The following is a 21314-nucleotide window of genomic DNA, read 5'->3' on the forward strand; positions in this document are numbered from 1 at the left end:
ACCTATGTCTACTGCCCAAAAGGTTATGTTTGCTGGAGTACACCTCCCAAAGAGCAGCTAGATCCCCACACATGAACAAGCATAAGCCTAAGTATATCTAAACATTGTGTTTCAAACTGTGTATGCATGTTGTACATGTGGAGATGTAGTTGTTTTCTTTGCACTAATTTTACATCCCATTCTGATTACTCTCTGATAGCAAAGGAATATCTGGAGCTCTTGGATTCAGTAACCCTTGCAGAACTACTTCATGTGACAAATAAGAAATGTAATTCTCATATCATTTACTGTTTCTTTACCTCAACATTTTATAAACACAACAAAGACAGTGGTTTGTTCCAATAAATGACAGTGCCGAGTGTCTACATGACAAACAGTGTAATTTGTACTTATCCGCCTGGAAATAAAGTTTAAAGAGAAAAAAGAAAAAGACCTCTGGGCGCCAAAAGCATGGCCAACAACAAAAGTCGTGTTTGGGTCACGTGATTCCCACATTATAGTATGCTAACTCATCATTGGACGAGGCTCTTGTCCACGCCCACAACACCCCGTGCGTGTTTCCCGCGAACGACTTGCGTTTGCGCCGTGAAGCTAGCTATACGGTAGCTGGTGTAGAAAGGTTGGGGGTGGTTGTCGTTGGAGTTATTTAAAATACAAACACAGGGAAACAGACTTTCAACTCGCACACATGGCGAAGCAAAGCTCGCTCTTTAATTTCTTCACCAAGTCTCCGCCGCTAGTCGCAAAACCGAAGCCGAGTCCCTCCCCGGAGGAAGCAGACCTGCCTTCCTCTATAGAGAAGTCCAACTCCTCTCCGAAAGAGCAAGCACAACAGACTCCGCAGCAGACAAAAGACACCAACAAAGCTAAGAAGGGAAGTAAGTCCAAGCCAGCGAGCGGAGGATTCAAGAAACTCTTTGGCGACAAGGCCCAAACAACCAAAGAAAGGTGAGTGAGTTTGGGAGCCGTGTAGTTGCTGGAGTCGGGTTTCGTACAGTTTTCCTTCCCTCTGCTAAAATTGTTTGCAGGCCCCCAGAAACACCAGCGTAAGTTCTCTTTTTAAATTAACGTATTAAGACCGCTTAAAATGAGAGCTGACAGAAAATAAATAAATAAAATGTAGCGTAACCTTTCCTTTGTGCTACGGACACGTGAAATTGGGGGTGACTCGAGCAGAACAATGCTGGCTGTTGGGTCAAATCAATGCTAATGCCTGTATTTGTCAAAGTGGAGGGTGTGTGGACTTATCACTATCTTCTGCCATAGTTTAGACTGTTTGGGCCATCTCAAGTGGGCACCACACCCCTACCCACGATAGGGGGAGATGATTTTTGACATGTGGCCGTGTGTGCTTTTAAGATAAAAGGATTTGCAAAACCGACTTATCACAAGTGAATTGCAACTGCTTTTCTTTTCTGCACCTCTGTTTTACTATTTTAAACTGATTATTATATTTAAGAGGGGCTTGTTGGACTAATAAAGGTCCAAGCTGGTGTTGTGGTGTTGCTTTTCCACTCCATTCAAGAGATCGACTGTAACACACAATGAGTCACGTTTAAAGTTAATTTTACAGCATTGAAAGATGTGTGAAAGTGTCTTTGCTCTTCTTATCCTCAGCAGCCCTCCATGCTTATTCAGTGCTGGTGCCCTTGTGTGGGCAAAAATGGAAGGGTACCCCTGGTGGCCGTGTATGGTGGTACCCCAGCCTCTGACTGGGCAGGAGATGAGGGGCCATGGTCGTGACCAGCGCATACACGTTCATTTCTTTGATGAACCTCCAACAAGAGGATGGGTCAGCTCTAATAGAGTCAGAGAGTACCAAGGTTGGTTGTTCCTAGTTGGAAGTGCATCAGTGGCTTGCATCCATTTTGGGGCCATTGTTTGCTGTCTGCTCAGAGTAAGCTGGAATTTCTTTGTATGATTTGCACAGGCTCTGACAGCAGTGATGCTAAACCTGGAGGAGTCTACTTCTGTGGCAAACCTGTAATCCGTCGTGCAATGGAGCTGGCTGATGGAGTTATGTTTGACAGCCCAGAAAAAAGATTAAAGATACCTCTCTGCATGGACCCATCTGATGCGGAAGAGGATGACGATGAAGAAATGGAGGTTACCCAATAATTTCTGAATATAATATTTCACCAGTGTGGTCATGAAGTCTAAATTCTCCTGTAATATTAAAAGTAATGTTATTCCCAGGGCAGCAGCCTTAGTCGCATGGTGTAATTATCAGCTTATCATTACTGGTCAGTAATGCAAGTTTTTTTTTTAAATTTATATTTTATTCTTTTTTTCCAGCTTGATAGCTTAGTAGTGACTGATGAAGAGGGCAGTGATGAGTATGAAAACAAAAGCGAAGCCCTGAAGCCATCCAAAGTCAGTACACGTTTATTCTGTGCGTTAATGGAAAAAGGAAGCAAGGCCAAGCGCCGTCGCATTATTGCGGCCTCAGATAGTGACGGATCCGATGAGGAGTTCAAACCAGAAGACGCTGCGTCAAGCAGTGAGGATGAAGAGGAACGACGGAAGGAAAGCTGTGGAGAGAAAGAAGAGAGCACCGAAAAGTCAGATGTGGAAAGCCCCATCAAGCCTGCCAAGCGCAAACGTCCTGCAGAAAAGTCGGCTAAAACAAAAGCAAAGACACCTACTGCTCCATCTGTTGCACCTAAAAGAGCTCCAGCAGCAGTTGCAACTGGCACAAAATCTCGTTTGTCAGCCTTCTCTGCTCCCGAGAGCTTTGAGAGCCAGGCGACTGGATCAGGCTCCACTGCAGGGGCAGTTTGGGATCATGAGAAACTGGAGTGGTTGCAGGATGGCAAGAGAAAAGACGGCAAACGGCGGCGACAGACAGATGATGACTATGATCCTACCACCTTGTATGTGCCAAATGACTTTATGAATCAAATCACTCCTGGTATACGTCGGTGGTGGCAGCTCAAATCTGAGATGTTTGATACAGTGATTTTCTACAAGGTGGGAAAGTTTTATGAGCTCTACCACATGGATGCTGTGATTGGAGTCAACGAGCTGGGACTGACATTCATGAAAGGGACTTGGGCGCACTCTGGTTTTCCAGAGATTGGCTTTGGACGTTTCTCAGATGTACTGGTGCAGAAAGGCTACAAAGTGGCTCGTGTTGAGCAGACAGAGACCCCAGAGATGATGGAAGCGCGCTGTAAGACAATGCTCAAGCCCACTAAATTAGACCGTGTAGTGAAAAGAGAAGTGTGCAGGATTATCACACGTGGTACCCAAACCTACAGTGTGTTGGATGGTGCTCCTTCAGAAAGCCAGAGCAAGTTCCTTCTGAGTTTGAAAGAAAAGGCTGAAGAAGAAAGCTCCGGCCGCTGCCGCACATATGGAGTCTGTTTTATTGATACATCAGTCGGTTGTTTTCATGTCGGTCAGTTCTCAGACGATCGTCACTGCTCACGCCTGCGTACGCTCATAGCACACTATGCCCCTGCTGAGGTGCTCTTTGAGAAAGGAAACCCATCTGTTGAAACTCGCAAAATACTCAAAGCCTCTCTGTCCTCTGCTCTGCAGGAAGGACTTAACGCAGGAACACAGTTCTGGGATGCTCAGAAGACTCTGAAAACCCTCTCAGAAGAAGATTATTTTAAAGAGGCAACTGGCAAGGAGGAAGGGACTGGGAGCAGCTTTCTCCCCGCTCTTCTAAAAGAGATGACATCTGAGAGTGATTCACTGTGCCTTACTCCTAAGGAGGGCTATGAACTAGCACTGTCCGCTTTGGGTGGATGCATTTTCTACCTGAAGAAATGCTTGGTGGACCAAGAGCTGCTCTCCATGGCTAACTTTGAAGAATATGTCCCAGTTGATGTTGAGGTGGAGAAAGCTGCAGGACCCGCCAGTTTCTTTGCCAAGACTCGTCAGCGTATGGTGCTTGATGGAGTGACTCTGGCAAACTTGGAAATCTTTCAGAATGGATCAGGAGGAACAGAAGGGACACTGCTGGAGCGTTTGGACACCTGCTCTACTCCGTTTGGAAAGAGGCTTTTGAAGCAGTGGCTCTGCGCTCCTCTGTGTAACCCCACATCTATCAGGGACAGACTGGATGCAGTGGAGGACCTGATGGGAGTTCAAGCCCAGGCTACTGAGGTTTCAGACCTTCTAAAAAAACTTCCAGATCTAGAGCGCCTGCTAAGCAAAATCCACAGTATCGGGACACCTCTGAAGAGCCAGGACCACCCTGACAGCAGAGCAGTTCTCTATGAGGATGTGACCTACAGCAAGCGCAAGATAGCAGTCTTCCTCTCAGCACTGGAAGGTTTCAAAACGATGCAGGACATTGTTTCTCTCTTTGCTCCAGTTTCAGGCGAGTTTCGTTCCACGTTGCTTTGTCGAGTTATCAGCCTGAATAGCGAAAAGAACGGCCTCTTTCCCGACCTCTCTGGTGAACTCAAACGCTGGGACACTGCCTTTGACCACCAGAAAGCCCGCACTACTGGAGTAATAACCCCCAAAGCTGGCTTTGACCTGGAGTACGACCAGGCTCTGACTGGAATCAAGAACTGTGAACGAGAGCTGCAGGATTACCTGGACAAACAGAAGAAGAGACTTGAATGTAAAAGCATGTGCTTCTGGGGAACTGGGAAAAATCGCTATCAGATGGAGGTTCCTGACAGCGTCTTGGAGAAGAATATCCCCGACGAGTATGAGTTAAAGTCTACAAAGAAAGGCTGGAAGCGTTATGTGACAAAGAAGACTGAACGGATGTTCTCAGAGCTGCAAGGATTTGAGGAGAAGAGAGATGCTGCACTCAAAGACTGCATGAGGATGCTCTTCTATAACTTTGACAAGAACTACAGTGACTGGAAGACTGCTGTGGAGTGCATGGCAGTGCTTGGTAACAATCCTTTTGTTTTATTTTATTTTTTTAATTAAAAAGCTTCTTTTTTTTTTCTTTTTTTTTTCCTTTTTTTTTTCCATCTTCTCGATATGTAATTTGTGTTGTTTTCACTACACCGGTCTGTTCTCAGTACATTTCCTGCAGATGTTACAGAGAAACTGTCATACTGTGTTTTTTAAATAATGATGTTGCACCAGTCTGAGGGCTTGTTAGAAGTAAGTTCATTTATTTCACAGCTTGGCTAAGTCTCTGTTTCAGGGAAATTCTATGTTGATGTTTGCAGTTATTTAGATTATTGCATAGTTTTTGATTTCTGAAAGTGTTTGTACCACTGGGACACGTCCAGCCACAGATTTGGTTTTATTGTAGCAAAGCAGACCTATAAGACGTGCATTTAATATGCGCATTTTTTTTTAATTCTTAAATGTAAATAATTAAATGTTCAGTACTTCTTTTTTATTTATGTCCTTTTTTTTTTTGTCCCCAGATGTGCTGCTGGCCTTTTCTCGCTACAGCCAGGGCGGCGACGGGCCTATGGCCAGGCCAGAGGTTGTGCTTCCCGAGGATGATGCCCAGGTTGCAGCCTTCATCGACCTCAAGGGATCCCGTCATCCCTGTGTCACCAAGACCTTTTTTGGCGACGACTTCATTCCTAATGACATCTTCATTGGCTGCCCTGGCACCGGTGAAAATAGTGAAGATGACAGTCTGGCCTCTTGCATCCTCGTCACAGGGCCAAACATGGGTGGAAAGTCTACTCTAATGAGACAAGTGGGTATTTTTGACTATATGTATAAATGTATACATACAATTTCATACGTTTTTTTTCCACAGTCTACATAGACGGTGTATTTGCAGTCTCAGTTGGTCCATATTAAGATATCGTGCTGCTCCTGTTGTACAGTGTGGACTCGTGATCATTCTTGCCCAGCTGGGTTGCTACATTCCAGCTGAGAGCCTCCGCTTCACACCAGTTGACAGGGTCTTCACCCGGCTGGGCGCCTCAGATCGTATTATGGCTGGTAACATCAGAGACTCTTAACATATTAGGAATAATGATCTGAGCTTGTGCTTCATGAGCTGAGCGTGTATTTTCAACTCTGTGCTCTACAGGAGAAAGCACCTTCTTTGTGGAGCTGAGTGAGACTGCCAGCATCCTGCGCCATGCCACTAAACACTCACTTGTGCTTCTGGATGAATTGGGTAAGCATTTATTTAGTTTGCTTATTAAAGCTTATTCACATGATTGGTGGATAGCATAGACTGTATTCTCAGCACAATATTGTTGTGGTGTAATCACTGAGCTGTGAACTGCTTGCAGGAAGGGGCACAGCCACATATGATGGCACAGCAATCGCCAGCGCTGTTGTAAAGGAGCTTGCTGAGAAGATCTGCTGTCGCACTCTCTTCTCTACACATTACCACTCCCTGGTGGAGGACTATGCCAACAACCCTGCCGTGCGTTTGGGCCACATGGTGAGTACAGCAATGCTAATCACACTTGATACTCGACAATGCAAGGTCATTTAGGACTGTAATAAAAAGACAAATTTATATACCAATTAAATAGTACATTTTGCAAGGAAATGAATCCTGAAATAAATAAATGAGGCTATATTTTTATAAATTAATGTCAAATACAACGCTTAAATGATAAGCAAATTATTGCATTCTGTTTTTAATTTAAATTCTTCACAGTTCACAGTACACACATGTACAAGACAAATGAAAGCAAAAACTTTTAGTGCGAGACACTGAATTGAGCAGTTTGTGGCTACATCTGCTCTTCGAGCACAGCTGCATGCCTGGAGCCCTAGCCGCAACTGGCAGCTTCCTGCTCTTAACATTTTGCTGTTTTAGTAACATGGTGCAAAAAATTGTAAGGTTTATTGTAGGGTCTACCTTACAATATAAAGCCCCTTGAGGCAACTGCTGTTGTGATTCGTCACTGTATAAATAAACTGAAGAAATAAAGAAATTTTGAACTCACCAGAATTTGATCGTTTCAAATTGTGCACGGCAAGTTTCACACAATTGCTCAGACACCGATATTTACGGTTTGTTAGTCTGTGTTACTTTAGTGTATCGTATATAATGTGCACTATGGTGGCATTACTGTAAACAGCTTTGGTATGCGAATTTCTGTTATGAAACATCAGGTTGAGCCTTTTAGTTGTCAAGGCATGACAACTGAGGGAGGGATAGGACCTAGAAAATGAAGTCATAAATTGGATGAAGGTCTCATTTAGTTCTTATCAACTCATTAGCAAAAGTGTTTAGTCGGGTCATAAAGGAGGATGGCAGCTCATTTCGGACTTTTTACCACCAAAATTGCCTCCTGCTGTTCATTAGGGGGAACAGCAGGAGGCAATGATTTATTTTTCAAACCCGGAGGATTTACTAGGGTTTTGTTTTTGTTTTTTTTTCTTTAATGCAGTTGGTTTGTGGGTTTTAAGTATCATGTTTCCCTTTCGCCCCCTCCTTCAGGCGTGCATGGTGGAGAATGAGTGTGAGGATCAAAGTCAAGAGACCATCACTTTCCTCTACAAGTTCATAACGGGTGCGTGTCCTAAGAGTTATGGATTCAATGCTGCTCGACTCGCCAACCTACCAGAGGAAGTTATCCAGTCAGGACACAGGAAGGCCAGAGAGTTTGAGACAAGCACCGTCAATCTCAGACTTTTCAAGTACGTATTATTGTTTCGCATCAGTTATTCTGCAGATACTAGTGACACACAATGCTGATCTGTTAAAGTCAGAGCATGGTTACTTATGTTCCCTCCTGTCCCCTCATGTAGGAAGCTGTGCCAGTTTGCTGAGGATGCTACACTGGACAGCACCCGTTTCACTTCCCTCATTCAACTGCTCAGTACTCTGTAAAATGTTGTTAAAAGTTCAATGCATTTTTTGTTTTGTTTTCTTGTCATTAAAAAAAACACTACTGAATTGATCTAATAAAGTTTATTTTTAAAAAATGACAATGTTTCATCTAGGAAATTAAACCCTTTTAATTCACGCTAGCGCCTACATAACGGTTATTGAATACTTCACAATATATTAAGTCTAGATGTTATGATACATGCATACATTTCAGTCTGTATGAGAACCCACAATCACCAGTACACATGAATTGGGGGAAGGGGGCAATAAAACCAATAAAGCGCTGTATATAGATACTTGTCTCAGCTTCAGTAGAGTAAAAGCCTCTTTAAATTCTCCAGCAACATTGGCAAACAATGGAAAAACACATCAAAACTTATGCTTTCATAAGAGTGCTCTTTCATTTGGAGGACAAAGGAAGCCAGAATTTGTATCCTAATGGGCTGTTAAACAGCATCTGTGCCTGCGATGGTAGCGAAAATGACACCTGTGTCAGGATTACCTACTGAACTGAGATCGATTCACAAAGTAACAGACTAAATGGCATCAGGTCATTTATTGTCAAATTCTGACCAGGGCCGGAGATTATTAAAAAGAAACCTGTATTAATTAGCTTATCATGGGTTAATTTCCAATCAAGATGCAGTTGCATGTCAATCTGTACTGCCTGGTCTTTAATTTAAGTAATGGTGACAGGCCAACAGATACTAAACCAAAAAATATGCATAGATCATGTAAAGCAGACTGGAATATCATCAACAAACACAAGAAGATATACAAGTCTTGTGAAAGCACAATTACACATCTAATTTTTCTGTATTGCAAGTGTAAAGGAGTCAACATTGCTGGAGAAAGTGTTTAGTGTTTTCCTCTCTTGTCTCTGATCTCTTTCACAGAAAGAAGTTAGATACTGCGACATGAGTATAATTACAGCAATCCTAGGGTATAATAACAAAAAAAAATTAAAACACATTTAATAAAATAAAGACATTCAAGTACAGTAAGATTTTGCATGAAAATACAAAACTACACAAAGAAAAGCATTAAAATCAAATCTCAACAGTTGTCTTGAAGAAGAAAAAAAAATGCTGAAGTGCTAGGTCGTTTTTCCCGTACATATCATACGAGCACGTCGGTTGCCCAGTGATGGAAGCATTGTTGTATTTGGGGGCTTTTGCCTTTTCATGAGACGAGCTGTAGCCTCTTCTGACTGACTCTCCATGTTGGATCTGTACACTGCAGTATCTCATTCATCCGCTTCCCAAAAGCAGATAAGCCTCGGTGGATTTTGTCCAACTCTCACCGGCATCATTTACTTGACCAAATCAACAGACCTACAAATCCCAAATCAGTTGCTCTTCTGCTCTGTCCCACTGATGTCATCTTTTGTTAAAAAAATGTAAGGAAAAGAAAATGTGAGGCATCCATAATCACCTTTTTCTAAATGTCTCCTTTTAGAATATCCGAGTCGCAAGTCTTTTTTTGTTTTACTTTTTAAAGTCACTGTATATTTTTGCCAAAGTGAATCTGTGTTTTAGTTTGGAATTGCTCTTCCACGGCACAACTTAAAGTGTCTTATACGTCCATTACTGCTGAAGCGCAGAAGCACCTCGGGACTTGAGCTCAGTTGTGCTGCAGTGTATTGGACTCTATAGGGGGAGCTGAGTCATACAGAGTGTCTGTGTCATGTGTCGGCTCTCCTGCTAACGTGCAAGGATTTGACAGCGTCCCAGCACCACAGTCACAGAAGAATCTGTAGGCAGAGACGGAGGAGAAAAATTTATTATGTTTGGTCCCCGAAAACAGAGAAGAGAGTACATTATATTGTATTTAATATGCCTTTATACATCTGTGACTAGTAAAAAATTAAACAGTGTAATCAGACCCCAAGCTTCTTATAAGCGAGCATGCACATTATTCTCTTTACCATCAGGCAGACTGACTAGTTTTGTTTCTCTTCATTCAATTCCTCCTACCACTGTCTGTATCAAAATTTGCTTATTTGAATTAATTATCAGTGCACTTAGCAGCAAGCTATTTGTCTCGGAGATGGTATCTCTACATCAGCAAATAAAGATGTGGCAGGTTAAGCCAAGCTTGCATTATAAAATACACTGAAACAGCAGTGATCTGCTGCAGCTTATTGATATCCACCATCATGAGAAACACTGCTGCTGGTGTGTGTGTGTGTGTGTGTGTGTGTGTGTGTCATGCAGGGAGAAAGAGCAGCAATTCTTAATTCCTTGTTTTGTGAATGCTGTGTTCTGCTTCTGCACTTTCACTCTGGTCTAAAGTGGGAAGCCTCAAAGGAAGGCACCAGCAAGCCAGTCTGTCATCCGTTTACATCCAGGGTGTATTTAGTTTGTTCTGTTTACTAGCATGCATCAGTCAGACTTACCTATCGTGTCTGATGAACTCTACATCATGTCCTTGGTGACACTTCTTGATACAATTCACGCAAATGGCGTTGCGGTCTGTTGTGTTACAAGTGTGACACCTATGGAAACCCAAGGTGTGTTTTTTTTAACAATCACAAACAAAAATAGCTGAGGTTATTTTTGAGTGCGAGAGGTGAAAAAAAGTTTACCTGTAAAAATCGTGCATTGGGTAGCTGGTGTAACTTGAAATCTTGTACAGGCACTGACCTCTGCTCACAGCTTTTTCAATGGCATCTTGATTGTTCAATATTTTATTATCTGGAGGAAACGGAAATTTGTATGAGATTTCTGCATTTTTATTCAATAATATTTAAAAATCTTTGCCACTAATACTGTACCTTTCATTGTAACATTGACACCAGACGCAAGAAACAACCCCCCAAAACGATTGTTGAAGATCTGATTGCCCTCTAGAGTCGCCGTGGCATGGTTGGTGATTTCAATACCTAGTTTTACATAAACAAATAAGAATAATCAATTTACAAAGACACAGCGATGTTGAAAGTCCACAATAATTAAATTCAAGCATCTCATCATGAGCTATTAAAGCTAGCGTGCATGCATTACCCACCTGCAGCGAAGCCATCAAATATCCTGTTTTTCCGCAGTACTGGGTGACTGTTGGTGCTAATGAGGACCCCCGCTTGGGCATTTCTGAAAATGTCATTCTCCTCTAGTAAACCTAATAACAGAAAATGGACTTTTAATCTGACAATTCACTAACATACCAAAAGATAGGATTACATTAATTTAGGTCTGAATTTCCTAATATTATAAAGCCAAATTAGATCTACACTACTTTTAACCACTTGAATATTTACTCCACTTCCTTTCTGTAATGAATCGGTTACCTCTTCCTCCGTTGAATATACAGATCCCGCCATCTCTACCGTCGTGGATTTTATTCCTCCGCAGAGTGGGGTTGCTGTCTGTCTTTATCCACACACCTGCCATTGCATTGTCAAAGATCTCATTGTCCTCGATGAAACCTAAGCCTAGAGAACATATACATGGATGTTTTGTTATTGAGGCAATATTGTTTAAACAGTATATTAACTATGGCAATGAAGAGAACAATAAGACAGAAAAATCTCTTCTTCTCACCTGAGTTGTAAACCAAAATGCCGCCATTCTGGCCTCCCCAGATCTTGTTCCGTCTGATCTTAGGATTGCTGCCCGTCCTGGGGAGGGAGGACACAATGGAAAAGTGAGCAGCTGCTTCAATACCACTCTACCAGACCTCCCTAACATCAGGACATTGCTCAGGTGAATCTTGCTTATGTTACTTGTTATTATTTGTCATGTTACACAAACCTTATTTGAACTCCAGAGTACATGTGATTGTAGATATCATTGTCTTCAAGCACACCGTGGCCATTGTCATAGAAGTAAACTCCAACCTGTTAAAATGGCAATGAAAATATATTGGCTTTAATTTAGTGATTCATAATGTGCTTGTACATAAATATGGTTTATTCCTTTATCCATCTTCTTTTAATTCACAGGGTATCAAGTTGGTCTTAGATGGAACTTTGTGATCTCATGACATCAGAATTATGACCATTATGATCAGATGAACAATATACATCCCTCTAGGTGTACTAACTAGCCTGTGATCTGACCTGCTTCCCGCTGTGTATCCTGTTCCTCCTCAGCACTGGCGTACTGCCCGTTGTAACCCACACTCCTGCCAGTGTGTTGCTGTACACCTCATTCTCCTCAATGACTCCTTGTCCTTTTTCATGCTGCATGGCACAGAAACAAACGGTTTCACCTCATAATAAAAATAAGAAACCTGGAATGAAAAACCCTTAAATATGCAAAACAATATTTTTAGAAATATTTACCACATATATTCCTCCATGTTGGCCATCATGAATCTTGTTGTGCCTGACAATAGGGCAGCTATTTGTCCTGATCTGGATTCCTGCCAAGGCGTTACCATAGATGTCGTTTCCTTCAATGAGGCCTCGGCCATCACCAAAAATATAAACTCCACCTTGGTTACCATTAAAAATGGCATTGCCCCTGTTTTGGACAGAACAAATTTGAGAACCTGAATAATTGGATAGATTTGAATGCTGACCTGATTTGAGCTCAAGACTTTCAGTTCATACTGACCGTATTGTGGGGTCACTGTTGGAAGTGATCCACACGCCTGCAAAGTTATTCGCAAAGATCTTGTTTTCAATGAACTGGCCGCGACCCTTTTCATGCACGTAGATGCCTCCTGTCTGACCATGATGGATCTCACAACGAACCACTGTCGGATTGGCGTATGCCTTCACCTCAAAGCCGGCTATACGGTTCCTATGGATGTTACAGCTCTCAAAGTAACCCTGGAGACAGAGAATGACAAACCTATTATAAGTCCATCAAAGTGGTTTTTAGCTTATATGTATAAGTGCACCATCATCATGTTGTTTTATGTTTTTCACCTAGTTTATCTGCACTAGTGTTATTTGGCTACTACATATTGTACATTTGAATTTCTTCTCATACAATTTAGTGGCTGACAAACATACACAACATAAAACCATCAGTAAAGTGGATCTCACCATGCCGTGGTCAAATGTAAAAACTCCCACGTCTCTGCCGTGGTGGATGTGATTCCGTCTGATGATTGGGTTGCCGTGGTTTTTCACCCAGATCCCAGCCAGAGCGTTGTTTGAAATCTCGTTGTCTTCATAGATTCCCTGAACGACATGAAGAACTGCATTTAAAATAAACCTACTCGTCCCCAGCTGGGCCTGATGCTTTATATAAAACCACAGTTTATCCTTTTTCGCCTTTGTCTTATCAATGGCCAGCTTCTTCTAATGGGAAGTTCTTCCTGAAAAGCTACATCACTGGTTTGAAAACACAGCTTTGGCAAAATTGATCAGAATAAAAGGAGCACTGGTGTAAGGCTCTGAAAACAAATGGCAAATCTAAATAACATAATTATAGTTCTTGATTAAAAATAGCAGCTTTTCCAACCAATCCTGTCAACCTAAACATCTGCAGCAATACAGCAAGAATTCTTTGGTCATTCCAGTTACCTACTTTCTAAGTGACATAAAGGTGAACGTACTCTTTCACTCACAAGATGTATAATATTTTTTCTTTTGTTTTTTTCCTGTCAACAGATGTATGTGTAAATCATTTGCTGGTAGGAAACACCAAAGTTAATGTAGCAAGTTAAGTGTTATTGTGCATAAACCAAACAACTATAAATCTCCCTGCCCTGTCAGTTATTTGTATGCAATTATATGCTTTCAATGCTACTCAAGGAGACAGTTTGGCAAGAATGTGTTCATTCATTTACATTTGCCAAGGAGACTAATTTGACTCTATTGGTGTGCTTTGCCTCCTGCAGATGACCAGAACCACACAATCAGAAAAACAAGCAAACAAACACTAGAAACTGGGTCTAAGGCCTGAACTCTCGCCTTGCTGAATGACTCACTCATCACAAATACATGTATGATTATTTGGACATGTTTAATACTAACTTTTAGCACTGTAACATTATACACACGACAGAAAATAGCAACAAACAAAATAATAGGTCAGCTGTAAGTCTGCTGATTAGTTTCCATTTTTCCTTAACCTTATAGATAAAAGACTGATGTCTGTAGACTGGACTTAGACTTGTGATGGTATTCAGAAGATGTGAGACTGCTGGACACGCTCAGCAGAAGCTGACATATGCATTTGAGTTCTATATTTAAATAACATGAAAAACAGGTGTGCATTACCTGTGCATGGTCAGTGATGTAAAGACCAACATTTTCGCAGTCACTGATGTTGCAGTGCTTGATTGTGGGACAAGCACCCTGACCACTGACACACACTGCTGACCCCACTGAAACAAGTACGACAATGATATATTAGTCCACAAATCTACCTGTCAAAACAAGCAACGAAAACAATCTGTGCGCCATCATGGAAAAAAAAAGAAAATAACACTTCATCACGAACACAAACACAAGACCTCGGTAATTCTCAGCCATTTTATCTTATGAGGAACCAAAAACAACTTTAGTTTCTGTCAAATGCTCCCACTGACCCCTCTGAAGGCCTGAAAAGTCAGATCTAAACAAAATTACCTGTGCACGTGCTGCGTATGATGCAGTGGTCAATGATGGGGCTGCAATTGACTGTAATCTCCAAGCAATGGTGTGCATTGTGGTGCTGGGCGGATTTATCATCAGGATTAAACTGCAGGAGAGAAAACTGTTAATGTTGAATGTGACTGACAACAGTAGCTAAAACAGGACTAACATACATACAACATGGGGGAAAAGGAAACATTTACTGTATATGTGAGGAAAGAAATATCAGAGTCATCTCACCCTAATGGTCATGTATCCAACATAAGCATCTTCTGAGCCTTCCATGAATACAAACGTAGAGTCTCTGGTATTCTCAATGATAACTTTCTCTGCTACTTTTCCAGGAGCTGCAAAAAGACCAGACTGGTTTAATTAGAGACCAGACTAAACAAGGGTGCACTGAAACCGTAACCATGACTACAAACGCACTTACCAGCCCCGATCATTGTGATAGGCGACTCGATGTAGATCCATTCGTCTGTGTAAATACCAGAGTGGACAAATATCAGGCCGTCAAAGTGAGGCTCCTGACCCCCTCCAAGAGCATCTTCAATGGTGTCATAGTACTGGGGGAAGGGAAAAGAAAAAAGTAAGAAAAGAGAACAGGTCAGATGAATGACCGCAACATTAAAGTGGAAGATTTGTTTGTTTTTTTAAAGTATGTAATAATTACACTTACAAACATGTTATCTCTTCCTTTGTATCTGGCAGGATTACTGTAAAAGTGTTCTGCAAAGCCTGGTTTTACATGTGCGCCTTTATACTGGGGGGGAAAGGGAAGAAACACTACTATTATTCATATGTGGAAGAAGTGAACAATTACAAAAGGATTGTGTAATGAAAAAGATGGAGGAACAAAGGGAAAAGAGACAATTTTGCTGAAGGGAAAAGAAAATACTTAAGATCAGTGTATTACAGAGAAAATAATTGTAAACACTATTTCCATCTTAAAAAAAACATCCTCTTCTACGCTTTTATTTCAATACTGAATGTCACTTTGTGACTTCAGCTATGTCCACACTGGTAGAATTTACATTAGCAAAAAGGTCACAGAAGAATCATTCAAAGATTCAACAATGACCTAGTTTCTGTCTCAACACTGCCTTTAAAGTTGCTCAATAATGCACTACTATATAAAAATTGGATTACATGTATAAGAAGGTTCTACCCAAATGGCCCCACCTGATTCCCTTCAATTTTCTCATTAATATTTCAATGATTAAAAAGGTTTTATTATAAAAGTATTTCTTAAAGCATTTTAGATAATGTGTTTTTCATGGCCTGCTTCATTTAGGACTGAAGCTCTGTAAACATTATTTAGGTCACTTTAGTCTGAAACCAATGCTACTACATTGTATGTCAGTAGTTTCCATACCAACTGCTGAAAACTTTCCTTCCATGGGTTTGGCTGCTCATATTCTTCTGGGTTTATCTGGTAGAATTTCCCTGCCTCAGGGTGCATCATGGGTCGCGTGTATTCAAAAACCTCCATGTACAGCCTCTTCCTGAAATGTGAAGGCATACCAGGAGTTTACATCCTTCGATTTGTCAGAATTCCTTACAATACAGAAGTCATTGTTTGGCAAAAATGTGATGAACACGTTTTTAAAAAAGTCACGTCCACAATATAATTGTTGACACACTGGCCCACTAGCAAAAAGGCTGCAACATTATATGGTGGCTGGGCTACTTTCATTTGTTATTATTAGTAGTATTAATACAGACTACTGTCCTTCTGCACACTAGTAATGATGAGCCAGCACCCAAGACTCAATGAAGAACCACAGAAACAATTGTAAAGTGTATGCATGCATGCATGTGTGTGTATATATACATTTATATTTTATTGAGGCATTGAAGACAAACTAATGCAGTGGGTGCTCAAAAAGTGCTTGTTCTGAATAGACTGCAGCTTACAGCATGAGTGGGTTATTGAAGTCATTTGTGGCAGAAGAGAACAGTGTGTCAGCAAAATACATGGCTGGTGCTGGTTGCCAACATTTAGCTGCAATGATTCAACAACACAGGCCGCAAACTGCAATCCAGATTTTTTGGTAAATCGTGTCCACACTTCTGAATCCATCCACTCAAAGGTGAATGGTTCACGTGGCATCATGAAATGAAACGACGCTGTATCGATTAAAAAATAAATTGTTCCAATGACGCGTGGGAGGAAAACATTAAACTAAAGTGCTCATCCCAATGACTTCAAGCTCAACAGTGTATGTACCGCAACAAATCGACCAAGTCTGAATTACATTTGTTCTAAAGAAAAGTAAAGCAGTGACACACACCCACACATCTAATTATTAAAGATGGCTTGCTCACAACATAAAATGAGATTTCTGTTGCTGTTAAATCAACAATAATATCTGGTTTCTGTTGGATTCTTAACATGTAATCAACAATTCAAATTTAGATTAACCACATTAACAAACTCTAATTTAAAGTTAGTAAAGGCTAATGGCTATAGAAAAAGGGTTACCATATTAAAATAACCGTAAAAAAAAAAAAAAAAAAGGGGGGGGGGGGCACAATAGGATGTTTTGTCATTTTGTCATGTCTCACCAGAGGATAGGGTCATTGGCCAGCTCACTGAAGCGTTTGCACACACATGCTGCACGGCACAGGTCCTGCTCCAACAGGTATGAGAAGATCTTTAGCACCACCTCATCTGGAAGCTTCTCTTGCAAATACTGCTCTGCTGGAGCTGCTGGGAGAAAGACGATCACTGAATTAGACATGCATGTAATGATTTTCCAATTCCACACATAAAATCAATCCTCAGTTTTTGGGCTATAGTTTAACTCATACAGACACAGCATATTCATCTGCATAACAATATTTTTTTTCATGAAACAAAAGATAATGGGCCATGGCTTTCTCATAATAAAAACAATGTTGAACTTTTTGCCAGCTTACAAATTTGATCTTTTTGTCATTTTACTTCTCTGTCAATTGTACACATAATCCAAAATAATCCATTTTTTAAAAAGGTATTAGCTCAGCCTCTAAGATGATCTGCTCAGTAGCAGTCACCGCTGTTCGGAGACTGTCGATGACCTAGAAGTACTTTTAGTTTTAAACACAGATCATGTAGAACAACAGTATGCGCACAACATAAAGATATTCTGACAATTGTAAAGGCAGAACCAAATGCCATCTAACAAGGCAAGCATTTAGTTGGGATGCTTTGGCTGGAGCAACATTATATAAAAAATACACCATACACCACAAATAACAGACTTTATACTCTCCAAATGACAAATTTATGGAGTTGCTTCACAATTTTAGCAAAGACATTTTTAGAGAGATTACTCTAAAACATCTTTATACTATAACACAGTCATTTTCCCCAAAATTGCCAATCATAAGAATAGCTAGGATGGACTGAAGAATAAAACTGTCATGTTAAGTCCACCAAAACATGAGTAACTGCCATTGGTTCACTAAAGTTTATACCATAGTTTCTTGTCATATATTATTTTTAAATTAAGCTAGAGATGACATAAGACCCATATAACTATGCCATAACAAGTCTGTGTACCACATAGGCCTCTGGTACTCATAACGTTTCAAACCCCCAAGAAAAGATATAATCATAACATAAAAGATTTAGTAAAAAGAAATATGACACTCTGTATGACATACAACTGCACACTACTACCCAACAAGACAGACTAACAGACTAAATGAGTTATAACTTGTTCTTCTCATTGCTATCTCCAACTGCTTGCACAATTAACCCTCACAAGCTGCAGGGAACAAAATTTTGAACATGCAAGTCAAAAAATGTCTTCTTACTTACCTGGTAAATCTTGACACTTTCCAGAAACTCTGGGACGCTTAGGTCGGTGTCCAAAGTTTTCTGTGGTTGAAGTGGAAGCACCCTGTATTTAAAAAGTCGTAGAAAATATTTAGAAATGTTATGTGCCTCAAAATAAATTAACATCCTTTAGGCAGTTATCCATCTCTAAAATTCCTAACAGACGTACCTCCATGCTTGGCTTTGTCGGACACACTGTTCTCTTGGGTAGAGACTTTCTTCTAAGTTGGTATGGACTATTCTGGGCTCCAGGACCGGATTCTTCTGCAACCATATCTGCAGGAACGTCCTCATCTGGAAAAGGTGGAAGATAAAACCAATGATTATTTACAGCTCAACATATTAAACCAATACAACAGATAAACCTGTGTTGATGTGTTTTCAACAGATTTTTCGGTGTAACATTTTAGTATGCTCATTAGGAAAACTAGTTTAAAACTGACTGTCCAAAGAAACCAAAGACCAAAAGAAACCAAAGCACAGCATAATCTTTTTCCTTTTCACTCTGCATGCATTTACTTAACCTATGTGGTGTAGCTTTCTCTGCTTTAAAGCCCTGAAGCATGTGTCTTTATCTGTAAATACAGACATTAATTTGCATGCATGTGTTGAACATTTGGTTTAACAACAGGCATGACTTCACAACTTTAATTCATTGTTTAAAAAAAGAACAACAGCACAGATTCAGCTTCCTTTACAGCATTTACCTCACAGGACAAAAGCCAGTAAAAGAGGTTGTTTGACTATTACCTGGTGTGTGAAGAACAAGCTGATTACAAATCCTATCAACAGGAGATTCAAATAATTGGAAAATTGAACTAATCAGAATATGAACCCTCAGCTAAACGAGACACACAGTATGTTTATAAGCCTATTCACCAAGGTATGATGAGTTGATAGCTACTCAACTAAACCAGAGCAACTGCTTGTTGCTCTGGTTTCAAGGATAACTCTCACTGGCTACTAGGCCTGTAACCACTACAAACAGTCTGTTAGACCCTGCAGCAGAAAAAGCATGCTCTCATATAAAGCTGCAAAACTGACAAAAAGCATAGGTTCTGCTGACTTGTTTAACTAAAACATAACAGACACTATCATGTGGAATAGGCAAAGCGGCTGTTGGGTATCTGTTATCTACTATGCCTTGCCCAATTCATCTACTGCCATGAAATCACAACTGAGCTACACTGCAATTGTGGCAATGAATAAATTAACTGAGAAATAGAGATGAAGTCAAGTAATCTAATAAGTTATTTTTATTAAGATGAACATGACGGTTTAGTTTATGATGCTCTATTTTGTAAACATTAACACATCCAGCACATCTTAGGTTAACTGCCAATTGATGCTGTGAGCTCAAACATCACAATATGAGATTAGTCCAACTGTAAATCAGATTAAAAAACACAAACCATTAATGTGGCTTATTGGTGTCCCTCAAGGCCGACTGGGTCTTTACTATAGCTCTTTCAGGCATAGCAATTGTGATTAAATAGCATCCTTTGCAAGGAAATGTTTATTTTGGGAGAAAAAAATCGCTGGTGTTACACCGTCTGTTAGACAGTGCTACTGTAACAACTAAAACATAATGTGACTAGGCCAAATAAACGAAATAGTATTAACGACTAACCTATCTCGCAATGCCATGTTACTGTTATAATGGACATGAAGTTTTTAGAACGACAGGACGCAGACAGCTAGCCAAACAGGCTAATAATAACAGCTAAACTAGCACAGGCTAGGTTAAATTAGCATGCTACGACAACTGGCAAAACCACTTTATGTCTCCTCCCCTGCGTTTGTTACCCATAGAACCAGCAAACCGATGTTTATCACATGTCATTTTCTATATTAATCGAATCTCACATAACACAAAACACAGCTAAACACCAGCGCGAGGTGAGAAAAGCAAAAGAAAGGCCGACTCGGAGAAAAAAAAATCTAGCAAAACAAAGCGCGGCCTGAATGCTAACTACTAACACAAAAGCATCGGTGTTTCCTGGCTGCATAGCGACCCTTGGTGATCGCTCTTACATTCACAGCAACCAACTTTACCTTAATGTGCGCGCATATAAACAACAAACAAACGACAGGCCTAACTGCCCAAAAAACAAAACACGCAATTCAACCTCAAAACCTGCTATAATTCACTCCAGTAATGCTAACACTCGCTGAGCTAGCGTTACCTCTTTCCTGGTGGTTCCTCTCCGGCTGCACCGGGCGCGGCCTCGATACTCGCCTAGGTCTTCTGCTAACGTTACTTGCTCTGACGGAGTTCATTTGGGGTGTTGGTAATCTTGAGGAAATATCGAAGCCTTCACAGCAGAAGAGGCAACGCCGAGGACACCGTCTATGTCTTTTTCGTCAGCATTGCACAATCTGCCATCTTTAGCCGAGGCTTCCGAGAAACGTATCGCGGTGTGTTAACTCCCGTTTCCCCGCACTGGTATTACGTCTAGCCCCGTTCTACTGTAGCAGGAGGAGCCATAACAGACGGGTACAGTCCGTCAGGCCTCAGTCACATCACATGGGAGGACCTCTCGCCATCACGTCGCCTTCCTCGTTCAAGGCGGTCTATTTAACAGTGTTACTTTAGCCCTTTAGAGCCCAGCCTTTGGAGCGTCTATCGTGTGAGAGTCTGCTGTGAGAAACAGCCAACCTCTTGATGTGGGTAGTGTAGTCAAAGTCTACATTTGCGACATATTGTACTAAATACAATAATTAATTTCACTCGCATGTGCTGTACCAATGTACCTGCACATGTGATGTGACCATAAAATTGATTTGATTTGATTTTGATTTGATTTGAATTACAAGTATCATTTACTCAAAATACCCAATAAGGCAGATCATAGCACTGGTTATATTATGATAGAGTTGACCACCTGACATAGACTACATAAAAGGCAACGAATATAATTGCTCAAGTAAGAAGATAATTTCTGCACGTGGATTAATAAAGCCTCTCATCATTATTATTTATTTACCTCATGAATAAACTGAGCTTAACATTAAAAGCACAAACTCCTGCAGGGATTCAGATTGTAAACATCGGTAGCCCACATCTTTTGAACCGGTCCTGAAACCAGTGTTCCTCAGCTTATCAACATCTGTTGATTTTTATTTGTAAACTAAATAATGAAAGTTGGACTTCTGCTAATGAGGTCTTCTGTAAACAAAGGAGAGGACAAAGTGAAGCCTTTACA

General features: G+C 40.8%; 2 protein-coding genes across 3 annotated transcripts; one reads left to right on the forward strand and one right to left on the reverse strand.

The window, feature by feature from the left end:
* The first annotated feature begins 541 nt into the window (after positions 1–541).
* On the forward strand, positions 542–7796 carry msh6 (mutS homolog 6 (E. coli)). Of its 2 annotated transcripts, none has more exons than XM_005737070.1 (10): positions 542–948; positions 1618–1823; positions 1931–2106; positions 2296–4864; positions 5355–5638; positions 5772–5889; positions 5981–6070; positions 6189–6343; positions 7355–7554; positions 7666–7796. In XM_005737070.1, the coding sequence occupies exons 1-10, from the start codon at positions 689–691 to the stop codon at positions 7745–7747; spliced, it is 4140 nt and encodes a 1379-aa protein (XP_005737127.1). In that variant the 5' UTR covers positions 542–688; the 3' UTR covers positions 7748–7796. The 2 variants fall into 2 exon arrangements, with proteins under 2 accessions (XP_005737127.1, XP_005737128.1); XM_005737071.1 differs by having other exon boundaries at positions 1621–1823.
* Positions 7797–8788: 992 nt separating this feature from the next.
* Positions 8789–20720, reverse strand: fbxo11a (F-box protein 11a). The gene is made up of 22 exons (XM_005737072.1): positions 20295–20720; positions 18278–18402; positions 18091–18172; positions 16851–16992; positions 15658–15787; positions 14962–15045; positions 14716–14848; positions 14523–14629; positions 14277–14388; positions 13926–14032; positions 12744–12881; positions 12307–12524; positions 12033–12213; positions 11808–11930; positions 11500–11585; positions 11290–11366; positions 11037–11180; positions 10757–10867; positions 10524–10631; positions 10335–10443; positions 10146–10244; positions 8789–9500 (listed from the first exon to the last, which is right to left on the reverse strand). The coding sequence occupies exons 1-22, from the start codon at positions 20386–20388 to the stop codon at positions 9371–9373; spliced, it is 2640 nt and encodes an 879-aa protein (XP_005737129.1). The 5' UTR covers positions 20389–20720; the 3' UTR covers positions 8789–9370.
* Positions 20721–21314: the final 594 nt, after the last annotated feature.

The sequence above is a fragment of the Pundamilia nyererei genome, unplaced genomic scaffold (assembly GCF_000239375.1).
Source record: "Pundamilia nyererei isolate P.nyererei 1_Seehausen unplaced genomic scaffold, PunNye1.0 scaffold00073, whole genome shotgun sequence".
Classification (NCBI taxonomy): Eukaryota; Metazoa; Chordata; class Actinopteri; order Cichliformes; family Cichlidae; genus Pundamilia; species Pundamilia nyererei.

Coding starts and splice junctions, on each gene's coding strand:
- fbxo11a (XM_005737072.1), bottom strand. CDS start 20,388: ATGAACTCCGTCAGAGCAAGTAACGTTAGCAGAAGACCTAGGCGAGTA. Junction 14,630..14,715: donor TATCACAATGATCGGGGCTG/GTAAGTGCGTTT, acceptor GTCTTTTTGCAG/CTCCTGGAAAAGTAGCAGAG. Junction 12,214..12,306: donor AACAGTGACCCCACAATACG/GTCAGTATGAAC, acceptor TGTCCAAAACAG/GGGCAATGCCATTTTTAATG.
- msh6 (XM_005737070.1), top strand. CDS start 689: ATGGCGAAGCAAAGCTCGCTCTTTAATTTCTTCACCAAGTCTCCGCCG. Junction 1,824..1,930: donor TAGAGTCAGAGAGTACCAAG/GTTGGTTGTTCC, acceptor TGATTTGCACAG/GCTCTGACAGCAGTGATGCT. Junction 6,344..7,354: donor CCGTGCGTTTGGGCCACATG/GTGAGTACAGCA, acceptor CCCCTCCTTCAG/GCGTGCATGGTGGAGAATGA.